General features: G+C 49.4%; 4 protein-coding genes across 4 annotated transcripts; all 4 read right to left on the bottom strand.

The window, feature by feature from the left end:
• Nucleotides 1-156: 156 nt before the first annotated feature.
• On the bottom strand, nt 157-8,408 carry BO83DRAFT_398174 (type I polyketide synthase; the record flags this gene model as incomplete). The annotated part of the gene is made up of 18 exons (XM_025533235.1): nt 157-1,050; nt 1,101-1,578; nt 1,633-1,970; nt 2,029-2,103; nt 2,162-2,443; nt 2,496-3,313; nt 3,491-3,587; nt 3,638-3,738; nt 3,772-3,834; nt 3,859-5,266; nt 5,299-5,774; nt 5,829-6,278; nt 6,352-6,796; nt 6,852-6,964; nt 7,023-7,146; nt 7,205-7,718; nt 7,784-8,304; nt 8,391-8,408. The coding sequence occupies 18 exons, from the start codon at nt 8,406-8,408 to the stop codon at nt 157-159; spliced, it is 7,215 nt and encodes a 2,404-aa protein (XP_025388860.1).
• Nucleotides 8,409-10,838: 2,430 nt separating this feature from the next.
• BO83DRAFT_443794 (uncharacterized protein) lies at nt 10,839-13,235 on the bottom strand (the record flags this gene model as incomplete). The annotated part of the gene is made up of 1 exon (XM_025536463.1): nt 10,839-13,235. The coding sequence occupies one exon, from the start codon at nt 13,233-13,235 to the stop codon at nt 10,839-10,841; it is 2,397 nt and encodes a 798-aa protein (XP_025388861.1).
• A 690-nt stretch (nt 13,236-13,925) lies between these two features.
• Nucleotides 13,926-15,863, bottom strand: BO83DRAFT_377811 (GTP cyclohydrolase I). The gene is made up of 4 exons (XM_025531095.1): nt 15,330-15,863; nt 15,143-15,276; nt 14,781-15,085; nt 13,926-14,722 (listed from the first exon to the last, which is right to left on the bottom strand). The coding sequence occupies exons 1-4, from the start codon at nt 15,596-15,598 to the stop codon at nt 14,420-14,422; spliced, it is 1,011 nt and encodes a 336-aa protein (XP_025388862.1). The 5' UTR covers nt 15,599-15,863; the 3' UTR covers nt 13,926-14,419.
• Nucleotides 15,864-16,339: 476 nt separating this feature from the next.
• BO83DRAFT_336402 (WD repeat RBAP46/RBAP48/MSI1 family protein) lies at nt 16,340-18,324 on the bottom strand. Its single transcript, XM_025528445.1, has 6 exons — nt 18,136-18,324; nt 18,014-18,076; nt 17,852-17,957; nt 17,340-17,801; nt 16,797-17,282; nt 16,340-16,743 (listed from the first exon to the last, which is right to left on the bottom strand). Exons 1-6 carry the CDS (start codon nt 18,152-18,154, stop codon nt 16,569-16,571), a joined length of 1,311 nt encoding a protein of 436 aa, XP_025388863.1. The 5' UTR covers nt 18,155-18,324; the 3' UTR covers nt 16,340-16,568.
• Between the last annotated feature and the right edge of the window lie 3,462 nt (nt 18,325-21,786).

The raw sequence follows: 21,786 nt of genomic DNA on the forward strand, positions 1-21,786 counted from the left end.
GAAGTCGAAGACTCTACTCACTCATTACGACAAAGTAGTACCTATTACCAGTGTCACCCAGTACTAAACACTCCTCGAAGATACATGACCATTGAACCAACATCCTTCGTCCTATCTAATTCTAGATCTCCATGTGTATGGCTTAGAGACGCCCAATCACGTCTTACGATACTTTGAACGCAATGACGCCAGTATCACCTCACCCAGTCCTCCAATAGTACCCGCCTTGCTGATAGCCGTCAGAGACAACACAACACCTATGTTGCGACGAGACCAATTGCGCATCTCAATTGTCATTAAAGAGTCAATAGGCAATTCCACCACCTGATCGTAGCTGAGGTCATGGGCAAACTTAGAGTACTCCTGTATACACTTGATCGAGTACTCAAGTATCGTATTTGCGATGCCATCGGTATCGAGATTCTCAGGTTGTCTTTCGATTAAGGCTAGAAAATCCCGCAAGGCTGCTGCATTGCTCAAGGATGACTGTGCTGGGCCTGTGTTGACGTCCTCGTCGAGATTCCGGTAGATGCCGAATCGCGCATCTTGCCCCCAAAGCGGACGGACGGAGAGGTCTCTTAGGGATTTCGTACTGCTCATGCCAACGATGATATTGTTTGGCGCTGTGATGGTACCATCAGCAGTATGCAAGGGAGCCCTTGATTGACACTTGAAAATAGCGAGTTCGAATGCGTCCAGAACTTCCTGCTCCTGCAGAAGGCGTACGGATCCAGAGCTCATCCTCTCTCGTAGTTTTGGGTCTTGTGTGGCGATGTATCCCACATCTCCCACGGCGCCGAGGTTGACGACCGAGGCGGGAAGTCCAAGCTGCAGGCGATACTGCGTGAAAGAGGACATGAAAGCATTGGCTGAGGAATAATTGATTTGACCTGGGGTACCCAAGACGCCTGAAATGGAACCACAGAGGACAAAGAACCTCAGGTGAGCATCACGACCTTGTAACGCATGATGCAGATTCCAAGTGCCTGCGACCTTGCAGGCCAACACATCTTGCCAGTCCTTATGTGTCATATTTTGGATGAATTGGTCCTATTCAATTAGTCCTCATGTCAAGGCATCAAAGGGAGTTATATGCTTACTCGAAGAACCATAGATAGCTGGAGGATTCCCCCGATAGGGAGAGGACATGAGCGAATGGCGGCTTCCACATCCTCCAAAACCGACACGTCGGCTTTGGCCAGTACAACCGTGCATCCCTGGATCTCCAGTTCATGTGCAAAAGCCTGATCTCGAGCAGATGTACCTGCGGACCGTGAGAGAAATATCAAGTGTCGGGCGCCCTTTTCCACCATCCAGGTCGCAAGTGTCTGTCCAATCCCCCCTAGACCGCCGACTAAAACATAGGCTAAATCAGGCGAGAGGGCTGGATGTCTTCGTGATCGGGCAACATTGAGGCCATTGGTAGTCTGAGGCATTCTTATTATGATTTTACCAATGTGGAGGCCGCTTTGCATGTATCGGAAGGCTTCCTTCACATCGCAAGCCTCGAAGACCTTCGATGGGCGGATTGGGGATATTTTGCCCTCTGCATAGAGATCCATCACTCGAGACGTTAAGCTGTTAGGCCAAGGTCAGCAGCATTTCATCAATAAAAAGTAAGAATTTAAATACCTTGCAAAGGCTCCAGGTTTCTGCCCCAGTCTTATGAGATCCACACCAATAAAGGCCCGGTTACCCCCGAAAGCATCCATTGGCAATGTTCCGTGCTCGAGGATATCTCGTTTACCAATCTCTATCATCTTACCAAATTCTGCAACGCATGACCATGATGCATGCAACAGCTCTCCAGCCAGCGAGTTGAGCACAACGTCAACCCCGCGGCCACCCGTTTCACGTAGTATTCCCGGAAGGAAACTGCTGTCTCTCGAATTAAAGATCCGGTGTCGCGGGATATGGAACGTATTGACAAGATGCAAAGCTTTCTCCTCGCTGCCAACCGACGCATATATCTGATCGATGTCAGTACCCCCATTATCCTGATCTTGGTGAAATGGCATGTGGACTTACTTCGGCACCAAGCATCTGGCACAAGTTGATTGCAGCCAAGCCAACACTTCCACATGCTGCATGGACCAGCACAGACTATAGAGAGTAAGCTCTTCACATCGAATACTAGCACTGATTAAGATCGGTAACCTACCTGACCCTTTTCAAGCCGAGCAATGTCTGTCAAGCAGTAGAGGGCTGTACCGTATGCCACAGCCAGTGAAGCAGCATCCTCCAAGGAATGCCACGCTGGTAGACGCACACAGCTGGAAACAGGAACACACACGCGCGAGCAGAAAAGTCCAGGCTGAAGCAGCATAACCTTATCGCCAGGCTTCACTTGCTCCACGTCGCTGCCACATTGGCGGACGATGCCACTAGCTTCGACCCCAAATTCATCTTTGCTCGCCATGATTCCCAATTGAATCATAATATCCTAATCTTCAGTCAATCACCTTTCAATCATATACACGCCAAGGAACTCTTACTCTGAAGTTCAAGCCAACATAACTGACATCGACCATAACTTCGTGTGGCCCAGGAAGACCGAGTTCGTGTTCGACCCAACCAAGAGAGTTCATTGAACCGTACGTACTGACGTCTAATTTGATGGGAGCTGTCGGATCCGGCTCCCGAAGAAGACAGTCAGAAAGGGACTCCCAATGGAATCTCGGGACGTAAACGGTCCCATCTTGCAAAGCGAACTCGTAGTCTATGTCGTTCGTGTCTTGACCATCAGTTGCTTCGAAAAATTTTTCGCATACTCTCAAAGTAGGCCTGATTGCGGTCTTGTTGAATTGGTCTATCTGTAATGTACCGAAATGGAGTGCTTCCTCTTGTCGAACTGTTCGTGATGCACCGAGTGCAATTCCGAATTCAGGATCATGGCATCCAAGTTCGACGGACGGGGTAATCCAAAGGATGCGAGGAGAACTCCTGATCAATGACTGAAACCAGCCCCAGCTCTGTATGTCTATGTCATTGAAGAAGGGTTTATCGAGATCCAAAAAGGAAATAACGCATTGATTAGGAGGTAATGCTTCTCCAAGTATGCATCGCTCGGTGTGGTAGCCTGCCTGCTCAAGCACGGCTTCCACATTGCATATCCAAGGATGATCATGTCTCTTAGTCGTGCATAGAAGGTATATCAATTTTGTTTTCTTCACTGTATCCCAGTCTGAGATACGCGAGATAATATTGTAGTGCACTGGATAGGGAAACCTAGCGTCGTATGAATATGTGTCAACCCCGGTGAACCCTGCCCGCAGAAGTGAATTATGCCATGCTTCAAGGGGCTGACAGTCTCCTAACTGGGCGTTGAATTTCTCACACCCAGCCAACGATAACAACCTCTAGAATATAGTCAGTCTTATTGTAGCATTGACAGGATCGCTGGCCGACTTACGAATGTATTTTCCATGAGAGGGAAATCTTAATTATAGTTAGCAATTGAAAAATATGTAGCCAATGTTTGTAGGCTAACCTGGACTTGGTATGTGAAGTAGAAGGCTCCCGTTATTTGTGAGGAGTTTCTTGATGTGCTGTAAGGAATATTCCAGTCCTGATTTCTCAAGACACATCTTGAAGTGGGTTAGCTCAATGCCGCAAAACCAGAAGTGGGTTCACCCACTCTAGATACTATCACCAAGTCAAAAGCGCCTTCCTGAAATCCTTGCAGTAGTGGATCTCGGGTGATGTCCAGCTGTTGAAAATGAAGATGCGTATTACCGTCTAAATGGCTTTGAAATTGATCATCGATGATACTCGTGCTCGTGATTGTATAGCTTGAGTATAGTCTTTCGCCTATTGACTTGAGCTGTGAGAGGACTGAGGAGGTGAAAGATGTCTCACGGGCTTCTATCTCGAGAACTCGTAGTGTCGGTTTGGAATGTGAGACCAGAGAAAGCCAAGCGGACAGGTCACTCGTGGGCGATATCTTGAAGCACTCTGCCAAACTGCGCAAACTTGATACTGATTCAGTGTCACAGAAGCCTCGGATGACATCCAAGGTCGAGTTTAAAATGCCCTTCAACAGGTCTGAAACATGCTTTAATCCCTCAGATTCGAGAGTCTCGTTTAAAGCTTCAACCTCCTTCGATAGATCACCATCCTCTAGTGTTGCCCACGTTTTTGCCTCCTCGACAGTGGTCAGCTTGCCGGTTAGTAGATTCTCGATCTGAGCGTGGATCCAGCCTTGATAGTCCTTTGACTTCTCCGAGAACGTAACTGTATGTTGGAGAAGTCGATGTACTTGAATCATATTGATTGTTGAAGCTGCAATGATCGTGCGCACCTGTGAATCAGTTAAGCTTTTGAGACCAGAAAGCTGGTCCTGGGCTGTGATCAGATCCATGTCCGGGCGCCATTCGCCATACGTTGCCAAAGGAATGTTCTTGGACCCAGCTTTTATGCTGCTGTCCAATGGAACGAGTAGGACTCCTTTCATCGAGAGTATTCTTGCATTACCTTGGTCTGTATTTTCTTCAAAGATGACTTTGGTCTTGGGCTGGCTCACAGCGAGACTCTCCATAGACGCTGTCACCTTCACCAACGGTCGGTTCCGACCGATCTGAATAGTATCCACAAACACAGGAACGTGAGGCTTTGAGTCATGCATTGATTTCCCTTTTGAAGCTGCGACACTGAGGAGTTGTAAGCCTTTGTCAATCGTAGTAGGGTGCACAGCATGGGTGTCTTCAGTCCGGAGGACTGCTGTTGCTCTGTAGCTTAAGGGGTCTGCTCGAATGCTCTCCAAACCTCTAAAGGCGGGTCCATACTCCAAACCAAGTTTTCGCAACTCTTGATATAATTTATTTGAAGTCATGGACCGTGCGCATTCATGATTTGAGACCAAATCCAGATCAAGCTGTGCTGTTCCAGCTCCGGCCTGACATACGGCATGTTTGACCCACTCGATACCGTTGTAGGACACAATGCTGAATTCGTAGGACGAAGAGGCTACTCGATCACTGATCTTGACAGGCTTGGCGCTTGTTACAATCTCAATCCTTTCCCATTGGTGGAGTAAAAGAGGAGCCTGAATGCACAAGTTCCGGATCGTGCACTCTTGCATGCTGGATATCTGGCGGACGGCTTCGTTGATCATTGCAATGTACCCTGCGCACGGAAATTGGGTTTCTCCCATGATGCAGTGGTCACCAAGCCATGGCACATCTACTAGGCTTAGTAGGTTCCTCCAGGATGGTTCAATATCACTTGACTCTAGCGTCCGGGAACCTAGAAGTTCATGGCGTGGATGCTGACGAAACCTCCAGTTTTCACTGAGCCGACTTTCTTCCAATTCAGGCTCTGTCGGTCCCATGGATATGGCGACAGGCAGCTAACGAATTGGCCTTTGCCATTGATTGCTTCCAGATCAATATCACATCCAGTTGAGAATAGCTCTCCCGCGACTTGCAACAAGCAACGTGCTTGGTCTTGATCAATTAATAGAGTGGGAATGTATTTGTTCGCTTGCAATGTATGCTGAGCAAGTATTTGGCGCAGAGGTGCTGAGAGAGAACAGTTGGGTCCGACTTCGACGAAAGTCTTCGATATATTGTTATTAGAAGCAAGGAGAGACTCGACGGCTCTGGCGAAAAGGACTGGAAACTCGAGGTTGGCTGCCCAATAGCCAGCGCTAAGCTGAGTGGGATCGTTGACTACCGAGCCCGTAAGTGTCGAATAAAACGGTATCATGTTATCATTGAAAAGGATATAAGGCTCAATCAAGTCTCTAAAGACAGCCGCCGCTTGCTTCATATCGGCTAATGTCCAGGTCAGTAGATGTTTCGCTCAGAGAGTGCAGAAAGGAAGCTAACGGGAATGGTAAGCCACGCGTATAGGCAGCAGTTTCGTGAAAGTGTCTGGATTGTCAGCCTTGATCTGAACCACAACAGCTGCTAGACTGTCTCGGTTGCCAGAGATATTGACCGTCTCAGGGCCATTCTCACAGGCCACCACGAGTCCATCTTTGAGATACTTTTTAGCAGCATTCACTCCTAGACCAACAACCGCCATTCCTCCTGACGGTGGGCAAGACATGGCACAAAGGCCTCGGTAGTAGGCTATGACTATGGCCGTTCGAAGGGGAATCGCTTTCGCCGCATAAGCAGCTCCTACTTCACCGCTGGAATGACCAATTGTAGCCGCAGGGTGTATGCCCCAACTTTCAAGAAGATTTACCAGCGCAATTTGCACAGCAGCAGATAGGGTCTGTGCAAATACAGGCTCCCCCATCTTCTGTGGGTCTTCCAGCGTTTGGAGTTCATCTGGAACTGTTAGTACTAACGGAGACCCGGTGTAGCATGTCGAAAAGCAGTGTCAAAAGAGCGTGCTTCTTACCAACGATGCTCCATTTGGGAGGCTCAGGCAACTCTTGCAATATTTGGTCCATTGTGAGGCAGTCGAGCTTGAAACTCGGGAACGCATCCATTAATTCTCTCCCCATGCCGCACCACTGCGAACCCTGACCGGAGAACGCAAATACTATGTCGCTCATGGGAGAAGTAGATGCATTTCGAGTCAAACGAGGTTCATCAGTAGTATCCTTACCACTAGTTACCATAAAGGTACGGTAAGGGAGGTGCTCCCGACACAAACCGAGGGTGTGGGCAACATCAGAGATCAGGGAAGGCTTCTCAAGTATGTAGGATCTCACTGCTTCGCAGCGAGCCTGGAGTGCTCTTTCGCTTGCAGCAGAGACCACAAGCAGGCAGCTTCTATGAGGATGTCCCGGGACAGACTCTGTAGCCTCATCCCTCGGGGTAGGCCATGAGTCCAGAATAGCCTATGGGATGAAGTGAGCAATGCGGCCTTCTGAACTGTTCATTTGGCGGACTCACATGTGCGTTGGCACCACCAATACCGAAACCGTTAACACTAACCCGTTCCTTCCGATCAGAAGGCCATGGAATTGGCTCGGTAGGAACTTCTAGGCGTCCTTTTTGAAAGGGTACTGGGCGAGTATAGTCAGCCTAGGTATGGGTAAACCAGTCGATAGAGTAGATTCTCACTCTTGGGATTAGGTTGGGCAAAGTGCATGTTTGGTGGAATTATGCGACGCTCCAGGGACAGTATAGCTTTTATTACTCCTGTGAGACCCGAGGCACCTTCGCCGTGACCGAAATTGGTTTTAACCTAAATACATCAGAATTAGCATTGACTATGGATGTTTTTAGTGCACTTAGTGTGGTACCGATCCAATGTACATTCCTCGCGAACCGAAGACTCGGGCAACTGCTGTCGTCTCGATTACATCTCCAATTTTGGTGCCGGTTCCATGGCATTCGACGAAGCATGTTTCTGAAGGATCTACGATTTGTGCTTTTTGGTAAGCCTTTCGTATCAGTCGCGCTTGGCTTTCGATGTCTGGGGCAAAAATCTTGGCCGACTGCCCATCATAGTTTGCCGATGTTGCCCTAATGACTGCACGTATGTTATCCCCGTCTGCGATTGCTCGGCCCAGGGGCTTGATGTAGATTGCATTAACGGCCTCTCCTCTCCCATAGCCATTAGCTCTAGCGTCAAATGCCTTGCAATACCCATCCGGAGATAGAACAGTGTTGTCCGACATGTTTATTGTCATAGAAGGCGTTAGAATCATATTGGTTCCGGCTACGATGGCGGAGGAACAACTACCATCGTTTAGGGCCTGACAGGCCTCATGAAGAGCTGTCAAGGACGATGAGCATGCAGTCATGATAGTCGCACTATTCCAAATTAGAGCGGCCAAATAAGATGGCATAGCCCTCCGTCGCAAACGATGAGGACCTACCTTGGGCCTTTCAGATCGAATTGATAAGAGACGCGGTTGGACAGCGTGTACGCCCCATTAGCAAAGGCATGCACACGAGGTATTGATAGTGTCTCTTTTGCTGCGATCTCATGCCAGTCCTCGCCAAAAACACCAACGTAGCAGCCAATATCTTTGCCTTTCCAGCCTGTCTGGCCGGCATTTTCCATACACTCCCAAATGACCTCCATCAACAAAGTCTGTTGCGGATCTAATTCGTCCATTTCAAAGCCAGGAATCGCCGGGAAGAAGTTCAAGTCAATATTCCCGATGTACTCATCTTCAAGAAAGTATCCTCTTCGCGTCCTCACTGCCCCGGGTTTATCCGCGCTATAGAAACCGTCCACATTGTATCGGCTCTTGGGGACCTCTGACGAACAATCCCTTTTCTCGATAAGTGCATCCCAGAACTGCTCTGCCGTTCGAACGCCGCCGGGGAGGCGCATCCCCATCCCCACAACTGCGATTGGTTGGCTAGAAAGGGCCGCAAAGTCATTGGTAGGCTCTTCATTGTTACCGACGTTCGGATTATCGTTCATACCGTTCTTGGTCTGGAAGGTTGCAAATTGGTGAGCAACCTGCATAGCACAAAACTGTAGGTCGACATGATGGTAGTCTACTAACCTCCATGGCCACCTAATGGAGCCTATTGAGACACACAAAGTCGGATAGTTGATCACAGAACACCAGAAGGCTAACACCCGTCAGATATGCGGAATCTTGGGCGCTGGAATGTGGTGAGGCACGGGCTGTGTATATCATTAGCCTGTCTCCGGATCAATTCCTACACTGATCTGCCAATGTTTTCTTAATTGGAACTCCTTGCATCCACGCGTATGATACAGGGCCGACTTACGTAGTCCCCTGCATGAAGACTGCAATACGTAAGCATGGAGCAGTCTCAATGATGAAGGCCTATCACTTTCTGACTCTGCTGTCTTGCAAAATAGCTCGGGATTCATAGCCGTTCATAGAAGCACAAACAGATTCGGTGCAGACTAGAAGAAACAGGAAAATGAACTGATTGAACTCCACTGCATAAATGATATTCCTAAGCTACGCTTGAAAATATTCTGGTATGTAGCCCTAACAAGCCATGATCCTCATGCAGATATGTAAGGGGCTTTTCATGGAATCTATCCCTGGCGATGTCTCAAGCGAAGTATAAAGCCATCGTTAGTGACTGACACGTCGTACCTTGCAGAGTACATTAAATCCTGCATGCGAAGGACTTCTTGACTGTCAGCCAGTTACACTCATCCAACTCACCGTTTCGCCCACGATGCTCTTCCGCAACATTGCCTTCTACCTCACTGCTGGGGCCTGTCTCGCGGTATCCCCTGTGCTGGGCGTCAAAGACATCAATCAGGCTGTCTCGGATATGAACGACCTTACCACATCCATCAAAAATGCCAGACAGTCCCTGGATAACTACCAGGGAGAAATGCTTCCCAGCCTCAAGGTTAGAAGTTCGGTGCAGACAGCCAAGGGTGCCGCCCAGAAGGCTCGCCAGAACCTTGCTCAGCAAGACGAGCCTTTCAATGATGATGAGGCCGAGCAATATTACCAGGCCTTCCAGGAAATGTGCCCGGAACTCCTGGACGCAGTGAAGTCATCACAGAACAAGGTATGGTGCCCTTTGCGCCCCGAAGACACTGGTTCGATACGCTAACATCTTTCATGTACAGGCGCCTCTATTCAAGAAGGCTGGGGTGGCATCATCTGCGAAGGCAATGCTTGATACACTCCGGGACGAGCAGTCCAAATTTGGGGAGGAAGCGCAAAAGCACGTCCCTGCGGACGTCTATGCTAAGGCAACTCCCTGTTCGGACCAGATCAAGCAGGCATTTGATAACAATGACAAAGCTCTGTCTTGAGGGAGTGCATAGTCGATTCGGAGTATGTTGACTTCTACATACTCATATTGCGGGACTTCTGTGTCAGTAATGGGTGTGCTGGAGGCAATACTTCCAGTTCATTCGATAGCTCCATGTGTTTCACGGAATATAGTGGATTCTTCTGATACCTGAAATTTGATTGCACGTCTCAAACCGATGAAGCGTAAGATAGGGAGAAGTCATGTCAGGTGTACCTTCCTGCATACTACTTGCTACTACTAGGCACAGCGCTTATCTCACCCGTAATTGTAGTTGGTTGTTTGTAAATAACAGTTACGTATCATCTAGCTGCTTACATTAGCCTACGTTACACATTACTTGCTCAGCAGCAGATATGAAATGAAGACTCAACAACCATTTGAAGTTTCTGAGCGTAAAGCAAGCTTTCCCCGGGGCTGCACAATCGTCGATCCGAACCTTAAATTGTAAAACGCCCATTCCGAAGACTACAAATCCCCTTTCCTTTGCCCTTCAGCCCTTGCATACCATGTGACTTGGCGTCTATTCCAGAGGGGGTCGGATAACCCTATAGGGTCAGGCGATGTTTGTTTACAAGTATCAAACCGCATCCAGACACTCACTTGCATTCATTCTTTCAGGCTTGTTCATAGAATGCTATATACAGAATGGGAAGTATCTACATTAGCTCCAATGCCAGGCAATGAGAGACATCGACTCAATCTGGCATGATCTGCCACCGAAGATCTGTTCTCGAGGTCTTTCAATGGAGGATGGCATAGACTCGCTACTAAGTTGCGTGTTTATCGAGATTGTGATCAATAAAAAGGGGGCCTTGGGATGTTAAAGATTCACGCAATGTCTGGCGGAACCTGTAGATAATCATATTATGCTGAGCAGACAGATAGAATGTACAACTCATCTCAGAGATCTGTCATCAATGCACTTATTACCACTACAGAGTATGAAAGGTTGGATAATATCATTTAAAATAACTTTAACGTATCTTAGGTGCCTTTACTACATCGTCTTCATGACCTTAGCTCCCATGCAAAATCACCGACACAAGGAAATGACAATCAAAGAAAAGAAAAAACAATCATTCCACCCTGTACTACATACCACGACCTGCCTGCCAGATCAACATTCCAATTGGCACTTCCACCACACTGTAAGATCAATCAGTCCAATCTCACAGCATCCATCCAGTTACCTCCATTTTGCGCCACATATTCCCTCATCTGCGCAACCCAAGACACTGACTTCCTATCCACAGGAAAGAAAACATGACCACGATTGCAAACAAAGAATTCCACATACATATCATGGGGACTCAGGCCTCTTCTTCTCAGCTCTAGCAGAATGTATTCATCGGGGCGACGCAGCCTGGCCCTGTTTTCTTCACCCACTCCCACTCCACGCTTCTTGCCATACCACTCATACTGCAAACTGCCCGCTTCCTCAATGGGCACACCGAAAATAACCCTTTCCCCCTGAGTAGCAGTTTCAGGTGCGTATTTCCAGCGCACATACTCAGCCAAAACATCCATAGGAGTCTGCAACACTGTTCCTTGCATATATTTATGTAGGAAGGTAAGGGTAGGCTGTGCCATCAGGAGTCGTCGGATACTATTGCTTTGCTGGTCGCGCTTCTGGCGCAAATACATATCCAGTTGGACAAGGAAGAGTGTAGCGAGAAAGATATCCCCATCTTGCCAGACACACCGGTTACGGATCGTCCACTCCCGGCGCTCGTTGTCTGGGATATCCATCAAAGCCCAGATTTTCAAAATGGGTTGATAGGCTGCCGGCGGGAGGTTATAGCCAGCCTGGTGGAGGAGGACCATGATATCTAACACAACGCTCTCGCGGTATGAAAGCATTCGGAGCCATGGGATGGACGGCACGAGGACATCAAGGTTATACTGGCGGTCTTGAGGTTGGAAGGTACGCCACTGTCTGGGTTGGGCGCACAATCTAGGATAACAGAGGACGGGGAAGGTAATGGAAGAGAGATGGTGGCGTGCTGCTGCATAGGTTGAGGTAATATGCCCGATATATGCGCAGAGGAAGTCGTGAATGGGTCTAGATAGAGCACCTATGTTGACTATATCATCGATGTCGAGGTAACTGGTGAGGACAAGAGCAAGTTGAGGGTAGTATGCGAAATGTCGCAGGAGGTCATACCCCCCATGGGGGATAATAGGGATTAGAAGTTGAGGGAGTGGCTGAACTCTGGCGTTTTCATCCAAAGCCATATTTAAGGCTGGCTGGCCAATTACTCGTGGCTGCTGTGGTACAGTACTGGCTTCCGGATGGTCGATAGCTCGTGGCTGCTGCGGCATTGTTCTGGCTTCCGGGCGGCAAATAACTGTTGGCTGCTGTGGGAGAGTCATGGTTTCAGGATGGTCGATGGCTCTTGGCTGCTGTTGTACGGTTCTGGCATCAGTCCCATCTGGGTTCAACGCACTAACAGGCACTGCTGGTATGAAATTATTGCCCGAAACCCCAGTCTGGGTAGCAATTTGCGGCCTTGCTTCCACTGTCCCGGCTGGCTGAAGGGGTATGGATGCCAACTGATCCTGAGGGATTGGCTGAAAGCTGCCAGTGAATTGTGCAGGGGGGATTTTCGGCACCTTGATACCTTCGTTGGTTATCTGTACAATGGCCGGTGTATTTACTTTTGTGTTGCTTCCCTGCTGACACATAGGTATGATGTTCTCTGGCTGAATACCGGCGATTAACTGCTGGCGGATTAGATATGCCTGCAGCGCTAACTGGGGGTTAATGTTTGCTCCCAATTGTTGGGGTTGCTGTGCTGGCACTGCGGAGGATCCCTGTTGCTGGTTGGAGTTTTGTGGGGGTTGGGGGATTTTTGGTGGCCCAGAGAGTTTCGAGACGAGATTTGAGCGCCCAGGGGTGATCTGTACTTGTGGAGGATGCTGTGGTCGAGAAAGGTTCTGTGCTCGATGGGAAGTTTTTGCCCGGGAGCGATTCTGCACTTGAGGAGCATTCTGCATTCGAGGGGGGTTCTGCACTTGACGGGGATTCTGCGCTTTAGAGGGCTTCTGCACTTGAGGAGCATTCTGCACTTGAGGGGGAATCTGAACTTGAGGCGTAAGCTGTACTTGAGAGGGGTTCTGCGCTTGCGGGAGATAATACTGTGCTTGAGGAGAATACTGCGTTTGGGGAAGATACTGTGCTTGAGGGGGATACTGTGCTTGAGGGGGATACTGTGCTTGAGGGGGATACTGTGCTTGAGGGGGATACTGCGCTTGAGGGGAATACTGTGCTTGAGAGGAATACTGCGCTTGATGACTGAACTGTTGTCGCTTTCTAGGAGGGAGCTGTGTTGGAGGAGTGATCTGCCTTTGAGGAGGGAGCTGTACTTGAGTGTAGCGCTGATCACAGCCGCTCGCATAAGCACCAGGAAGGCTTAATGTGCTCTGTGTGCTATGTGCTCTGGTATGACGGACATCGCTGCACTGGTTTGATGTCTGATTGCTCTCTCTAGAGCCCGCAAGAAAGAGCAAGCACTCAGCGGCATCCACATCCTCTTGGGTAGTGGGAGTAGTCATTTTGTGAATGTGTCGCCGTGCAAGGCCAACCAGAAAAGCACGAAAAGGCTGACGCGGAGCACTGCAGTGATCAGTTGGATCCGCTTGTAGAACGGGGCTGATTCTGAAGAAGAGGCCTTACATGAACGATGCGATACTCGTGTATCAGCTATCTTGAACAGAGTGCCGACCGGAGGTTCTTAGTTGTCAACACCACAAAAAGAGAAGGTTGGGGAGCAGTAGTAATCGATGAGGAACCCCAGAGTAATGAGATGTGTGTTGGTATACAAAGCAGTGAATAGATATAAAGTTGCCAGGGGAGATGGAAAACACTGTTTCCCTATGTAGTGAATGAATGAATGCCGAGTCACCCAATTCCCTGGCTGGAAGGCTGAGTAGATAATAAGGTGTGTACAGTACCGTTGGTACTGTGATATTTATGCTCGTATGATGCATTCCATGTTAGGATTATGCGGTAGTATTGAGTATATTCGCATGCATATAATTCATCCGCAGCTGTGTTACTATACCTCTAATCCAGAACCGATGAGAGTCTTGGTGGTGCTATCGTTTCTCCTAAGAGTTGCTTTGACATGAAGACTTTAAATGTTGTAATCAAACGCTTTAGTAAATACCAAAACACTTGCAGATTAGAAGGAAATACAAAATTGCTTGCAGTATATACTCAATAGAGTACTTTAAGCAGACTGAGCTGAATAGTCAATTGTTGAGATTGATCTTATCTCGAATATACATAGCTGTTTGCTATAAGAATTCCACAGCATAACGTCGTCCAGACATCCCACATATCCCTATATCCAGTTGAGAAGATATTAAAACAAATGTTGAATCAACCTCGACACAGCGCCAAATTTTGTAGCCGAGGTGTACGGCAAGAGCCGCCCGCCTGCCCTAATTCATTTCCCGTTATTGATCGAAACAAACGAGCGAGGGTAGCAGATGACGATAATCGGTGCATCGCAATCGCAGGACAGAATATATCTATACAAGTAGTATTTTCAAAGCCAAGACAGTCCAAACGCAAAAGAACACTCCGTCCGCGCGGCGTAAAATAGAATGCCAATCCAAGAACCTGTTGAAAGGTGACCGCCAAAACTCCGTGAAACAAAAATACCATCCACTGTTAAATCGAGGGGGGTAAGAAATAGTAAGTGTCGTAAGGAAGTTGAGTAGGCATGAGAAAATTATCGGCGGTGCAGCAGAGTCAGGAATTCCTCCCGGGTCTTCGCGCTCGACCGCATGCAGCCAAGCATGCAGCTGGTCGTGGTAGTGCTGCTAGTCTTTTGCACACCTCGCATCACCATGCAAAGATGGGACGACTCCATGACAACACCAACACCACGGGGTTTCAAAACCTCAGAAATAGCCAGAGCGACTTGCTTGGTCAAGCGCTCTTGCACCTGGAGACGACGAGAGAACATTTCCGCCAGACGAGCCAACTTGGAGAGGCCAAGCACACGGCGATCAGGGATGTAGCCAATGTGCATCTACCAAAAAGGTGTCGGTTAGCATCATTTCCCCTCATACCCGAGAAAGCAGTCTTACCTTTCCAGTGAAGGGAACCATATGGTGCTCGCACAGCGAAAACACCTCGATATCCTTGACAATCACCAGCTCGTCATGATCCTCATGGAAGACCGCACCATTGACAAGATCCCGGACATTCTCCTCATAGCCCTTGGTAAAGTAGAGCATGGCCTTGGCATATCTCTCTGGGGTCTCGCGCAGGCCCTCTCTTTCCGGGTCCTCTCCAACACACTCCAAAATCGTCCGAACAGCTCCTGCGAGCTTCTTGATGCGCTCCTCTGTCTCTTCGGGCGACGACTCCAGTCGCTCCCTGGTACCGGGGCCTGAGGAATGGAGGTGTTAGATCTCGAAGATACCCAATTGCATCAACAAACACTTACAAGGCCAACTCAGTCCATCGAAGTCAATTGGAGGGAAAAGAGTGTAAGGGCTTGCTGGTCTGCTGACAGTCGCAGGCGGGGTCAATGCACCGGCCTCATCTCTCGGGTCGCGGGGAGGATCGTTCAATGTCGGCCTGAATTGCGCAATTAGTGAATGAATTGATACTATCCCGCAGATGCGACATACTTTGCAGAGGTAGACCCCCGGGGGGTATCATCTACCAAAGACTCCCCGGAAGGGTGAGAGGCAGAGGCAGGCAAGTTGAACTCCACCGGGATGCGAGGAGTGAACGAAGAAAGGATGGAGGAGTTGAGACTTTCCCTCTCCCGAGCGTCGCGCGAGCTGGTAGAGGGGCTGGTAGAGACGTGGAGAGGAGAGCCACCATTCAGCATATGAGAGGGTATGGCAGACCTAGGCTTCGGGCCAGGAGGAGGGGGAGACGTTCCAGAGCCCATGATTATTTTGGTGTGAGGAGAAAAGTAGGAAGCGAGCAGAGGGAGCTGAAAGATGGAGGAGATGTGGGTATTGGCGGCGTAGACAGTAGTAGGTTAAGCAACGCCTTGGGGATTGAAGAACGGTTGAAGGAAGTGAGAGAGGAGAACAGAGGGTTACAGCGTCAGAGACATGGCAGTAAGCAGAAGGAGGGAAAAGGATTCTGGAAGGAGGAAGAGGATTAGTGTAAAAAACCAAAAAAGCTAAGAATGACTCCGACCTTCGAAGGGGCGGCGACTCAATGATTTGATTTCCCTTTCGAACCCCTCCGCTTTTTCAGACGGCGGCGTGATCGCTGCGCTGACCGCCTTTGTCTTGCAGCCACTCACAGGCATCTTGGCGGGGCTGATTAAGCTTCCTCTCCCCCAATTTCCTGTCGAGAATTTCCCCTCCATAGTAGTAGTAAGATTTTCCGGTGATTTTGTCACTGATTCTGTTCTGTTGCTAGGAGTGCTTTGTTATCATAATGACTAAATGTGGGACTGCTTTCCATTGCATACATATATACTGGATAATCAAAATCGCTAAACTCATTTATCTGAGTCCACCTCCCCTACTATCCTGCAAAGAAATTCAACCAGCTCGGTCAATGCGGCTCCGATTGGCAGCGGCAGAAAAACGCTCCGAAGTGGGGCACCAATCATCATGTCGACATCACGCGGTATGCTGCCTGAGGCATTTACCTAAGAAAGGGAAACCATTGTCTGGGATGAAGGATGCAGTACTAAGTACTTAAGCTAGGCTTCGTATGTTACATTGCAGCCACTAAACTCCTGAAATCCGACTGTGCAGCAAAATTCGTTGTCATATGTTTGTTTCCCACTTTCTCGCTGTGTTTGTAGCAACCCCATGAAGAAGTACATGAAGTGAGACGAGCGAGCCATTTCCTTTAGGTGCCAGCAGTGATGCAGATATACATCTGAATCTGGTAGCTCATGGCTCCAACTCTTCGGTCGGCACATCCTCCAGATCCTTGCCGACAATCGCATCTGCCACCTTCCACACCTGCAGCAGGTTGTCCTCAGCCGCCGAGCAGAGCACCCACGGGTCATTCAGGTTCCAGCTGAAATCCGAAATGCGGTTTGTGTGGCCGCCGTGCATGAACAGACTAGAAACAGGGTCAGCAGGGTAACATGGTACCATACGGGAAGCGTTACGTACAGCTCGGGAGGACCATCCTGGGCATCCTCGGGGGTCTGCTCCTCACCAGTCCGGCTAAGATCCCAGAACATGATCTTGCGGTCATAGCTGGCACTGGCCAGTACGCTCTCCTCAAATGGATGCCAAGAGAGCGAAGTCACGGAGTCGTTATGACATTCGAGCGCATGCAGTTTGGTCTTCAGATTACGTAGATCCCACAGGCCGATTGACTTATCAGCCGATCCGGTGGCCAGGACCGTTTCTGCGGCAGGGTTGAACGCAACGGCGTTGATGGCATCACGGTGCTGACCCTCCGCTGAGGCAGCCGCACGTGTGGTTTCGGCCTCACGCACATCGAGAATTTGAAGTGTGATATCATCGGATACCGTTCCAATGAGCGAAGAATGCAGAGGATGATACTGAACATCGTTGACAATGGAAGAATGGTGGGTGTACGTCCGAACAGGCTTAAGTGCTTTGTTGCCCTTCGTGTATGTCGTCAGATCCCTGCACAGCGGTTAGCCCCTGAGCAATCAAGTTCCAATTGATATAACGAAAACTTACCAAAGACGGACTGTCTTGTCCTCGCTACCTGTAGCAAGGTGACCAGTAGTGTGTGGACTCCAGCTGAGACCGAAACCCTCGCGAGTATGGCCGAGAAGCTCCATCTGAGGGTTGACTGTGCCTGTAGGCAAGCTCGGGTGCTTTGAGCGATCCCAGATCATTACACGACCATCTGTGCACATGGTGGCAATGATGTTGGGGTTCTGTGGTTGGTAGCGCGCCTTGTTGACTTCACCCTTGTGATCAATCTTTTGCACGATGTTGAACTTAATTTCCATAGGCGCCTTCTTTGAGCTGCCGCCGTATCCGCCAATCTCCCCACGCTCTTCATCGTAGTCATCTGGGTTAGGTGCAGTCGGATTAGGGAGCTGTACATGAGCAATCTGCAGGTAGTTTTGCGCATCACTCGAGGTATGAGTGCCAATAAGCAGGCGATGGGTCGAGTAAGGCTTATCGGGAACACTGCCGGACGTTAAAACCCATAAGGAAATGAATAGAATGGGCGCGCATACTCTTGTTTATCAGGTAGCCATTGTGTTGTGAGGGTGGGCCATTCTAATGCCGTGCTCAGGATCATGTCATAAAGGAAAGGTGCGTTCTTCTTCCATGTCTTGTACTCTGTTCCACTCATTAGTTAGGTCGGGAAACACCCCACTACAGATTGGGCAACGCACCTTCGTTAATGATCTTCTCCTCAGTGCGCTCCTCCTCCTGCTCTTCTTGCTCCTCAATGAAACCTAGCCGGAGGAAGGATTAGTTAAGCTCGCGCAACAGAATCCGGGGGGCCACTCCTCACCATCGTCGTAAGGCTCCATGGTTGTGGGGAAGACGGTTGAAATGGCTGAGAATCAGAATGCTTTCAAATAGAGCCGATTTCTCAGGATCGTGATGCAGCGGAGTAGAAGAGTTGGGGTTGAGATAGCCAAGTGGGTTCTGGGAATGGCAGGATAGCAGAGCAGAGCTTTGAGCTGCGGGTGAAGCTCTCTCACTCTCTGTTCGCACTGGAGAAACGCGACTTTCCCTTTGGCGGCGCGTTAATGGGCGCCCGGGGCCGCTAAACCCAGTTGGGTAGGCGGGCTTGGCACCACCTGATTGAGCTTCGGCGGCGGATGGCTGAGGTCACGAAAGTGACTTGGAAGAGTCATCATTCCTTGGTCTCATCTATCTTCACTTTGCCCCTCCTCTCACCTCTGCTCGGCGCTCCCGTCGCCCCATTTCTCTCCCATAATTTCTTTTTGTTTGCCTTCCTTCCCTTGTTGTATTCTACTGTCATACGTTCTTTGAAGATACCCAGTCGTTTCTGCTTGTCTACGACCGCATTGCCGTGCGCTGGATAATTTGCCTCCGAGCTTGGGTGCTTCATTGAAACCTGACGACTACTACGACGACCACGACGCAAGGACGCTCCTTTCTTCCTATACATCTTACGCCTGTATCGCTTGTATCGCCTGCGAATATCTTTTTTTTACAAATTCCGCCATGGGTGTTCCCAAGTTCTTCCGCTGGCTGAGCGAGCGGTATCCCGCGATCTCTATGTTGATCGCGGAAAACCGTATACCGGAATTCGACAACCTATACCTGGATATGAATGGCATTATTCATAACTGTACACACAAAGACAGCGATTCACCGACTTTTCGCATGACCGAGGATAAGATGTTTATTGCTATCTTTAACTATATCGAGCATTTGTATGGCAAGATCAAGCCTAAGAAGCTCTTCTTCATGGCAGTCGATGGTGTGGCTCCGCGAGCCAAGATGAATCAGCAGCGTGCTCGACGTTTCCGGACGGCTTTGGATGCTGAGACGGCCAAGGAGAAGGCGATTGCTCAGGGTATCGAAATGCCTAAGGAGGAAGCTTTTGACAGCAACTGCATTACACCCGGTACCGAGTTTATGGCCAAGTTAACCGAGCAATTGAAATACTTTATCAACAAGAAGATCTCCGAAGACAAGGATTGGCAGGGAGTCGAGATTGTGCTTTCTGGTCACGAAGTCCCAGGTGAAGGTGAACACAAGATCATGGAGTACATCCGGCATGCGAAAGCACAGCCTCTCTATGATCCTAACGTCCGTCACTGTTTGTACGGCCTTGACGCTGACCTGATCATGTTGGGGCTTCTGAGTCACGATCCCCACTTTTCCCTGCTTCGTGAAGAAGTCACCTTCGGTCGTCAAGTTCAGAAGAAATCTAAGGAGCTTGAACACCAGAACTTCTTTCTTTTGCATCTGTGTATGGTTAGAGAATACCTGGAGTTGGAGTTTCAGGAGTTGGAACAGGAAGGTGTTTTGAGCTTTCCGTTTGACATGGAAAAGGTTATTGACGATTTCATTCTAATGGCTTTCTTTGTTGGAAACGACTTTTTGCCCAACTTGCCCAATCTGCATATTAACGAGGGTGCTTTGGCATTCATGTTTAAGATCTATAAGGAATCATTGCCCAAGATGGGTGGCTACATTAACGAACAAGGTGTTATCAAAATGGACCGACTGGGCATCCTTTTGGATGCTCTGAGCGATGTCGAGTTCCGCTTCTTTGAGCACGAGTACTCAGATGCACAGTGGATTCGGGCCAAGAAGGGCGATGTCACAGAACCCCAGGAGAAGCCCAAGGGTTTCACAATCACTCCTGCCCAGAAGGAATTATTCAAGCAGGTCAAGAAGTACGTTCTGAACCGGCCTGGAAAGGCAGCAGAAACGAAGCCTCTTGACTTTGCTTCTTCATTGCCGGCTCGTGACCGCAAGTTTGTGGAGCAGCTGGCAGATGACCTTCGGCTACCGTGGACGACCGTCGCAGACGAACATGGTGATCGGTTCATCCGCGTGCAGCTCCCTGGAAATGATAATGACGACAGCGATGATGAGGATGAAGAGGCCTCCGTTGCGGTTCAGCGGATTATCCGAAGATATGATAACGCAAAGGTCCAGGAGCTATCACCCGAGGAAGCCCAACAAGCGGCGGAGAAGAAGTATGAAGCGAAGTTCCAGGAATGGAAGAATAATTACTACGTCGGCAAGTTCGGCTGGGGTTTGGATAGCCATGAGGAGATGAGGGAGTTAACGGAGAACTATGTACAGGGTCTCCAGTGGGTTCTGTACTACTACTACAGAGGCATTGCATCCTGGCCGTGGTTCTTCAAATATCACTACGCACCGATGATCTCCGGTAAGTGTCGAACCTCTGCAGAGATCTAGTGTTCCGGCTGACTTTTCACAGACGTAAAGAAAGGCCTCAATGCAGATACCAACTTCCGACTTGGCAAGCCCTTCCGGCCGTATGAGCAGCTGATGGGTGTGTTGCCTGACCGAAGCAAGAAGACTGTTCCTGCGGCATACCGGGATTTAATGACTTCTCCGGATTCCCCAATCATCGATTTTTACCCACGTGATTTTGAACTGGATATGAATGGAAAGAAGATGGAATGGGAGGCAGTTGTCAAGATTCCTTTTATTGAAGAACGTCGCCTGTTGGATGCCCTCGCAACTAGGGAACACCTGCTGACCCCGGAGGAGAAAGCACGGAATGGATTCGGTGCCAGTCTCAAGTTCACTTACTCTCCGGAGGTGCAGTTTATCTACCCGTCCTCTCTTCCCGGCGTGTTCCCAGACATTCCGAACTGCCATTGCATCGAGAACATTTTCGACTTGCCGACCATGGATGGACTTGAGCCGTACATTGGATTGATGGATGGCGTGCAAATGGGGGCTGCAGCGTTGGCTGGCTTCCCTAGTCTGCAGACGCTGCCCCATGTTGGTCAACTGGGCCACCACGGTGTCACTGTTTTCCAGCAGGAAAGCCGCAATGAGAGCATGGTCATTACATTGCTCGATCCTGGGAGCAGGTCGAGCGTCGAGTTGGCCAAACAGAAACTTGGGCAGCGCGTCCATGTGGGTTACCCGTTCTTGCAAGAAGCGCTCGTAATCCGTGTATCAGATGAACTATTCGATTATATTCTACCGGAACCTACGGGACATGTTGTTTCTATCCCCCATACCCCTGCTCAGATTGATCAATGGAAGAGAAAAGCCGAGCGGATCGAATCGTCTTACAGCAAGAGACTTGGTACCATTATCGGCCCGGTCGAATCGATGGTGCATGTTCAGCTGCTCAAGGGTTTGATCAAGACCGATGAGGGTGCTACAGTCAAGGAATTTGCCGATATTCCCGGGCAAGAAACCGACTACGCTCTCCAGCTGGTGGTTGACGATGTGATCAACCCCGATCAACGATTCATTGAACGGGAGGCCCTACCCATCGAAGAGGAGTTCCCTGAAAACTCCCGGGCATTCATGCTAGGAGAATACAACTATGGACGGCCCGTTCAGATTACGGGTCATGATCATGGCAAGGTGAATGGAATGATTGCAGCGGTGAAGGTTCGGGAACCGGAGTTTGGAAGAGACCGAGCCAGGGATGCTGAGAAGCTCTGTCCTTACATGCCGTCGT

Source organism: Aspergillus eucalypticola, assembly GCF_003184535.1.
Source record: "Aspergillus eucalypticola CBS 122712 chromosome Unknown BO83scaffold_10, whole genome shotgun sequence".
In the NCBI taxonomy this organism is placed as follows: domain Eukaryota; kingdom Fungi; phylum Ascomycota; class Eurotiomycetes; order Eurotiales; family Aspergillaceae; genus Aspergillus; species Aspergillus eucalypticola.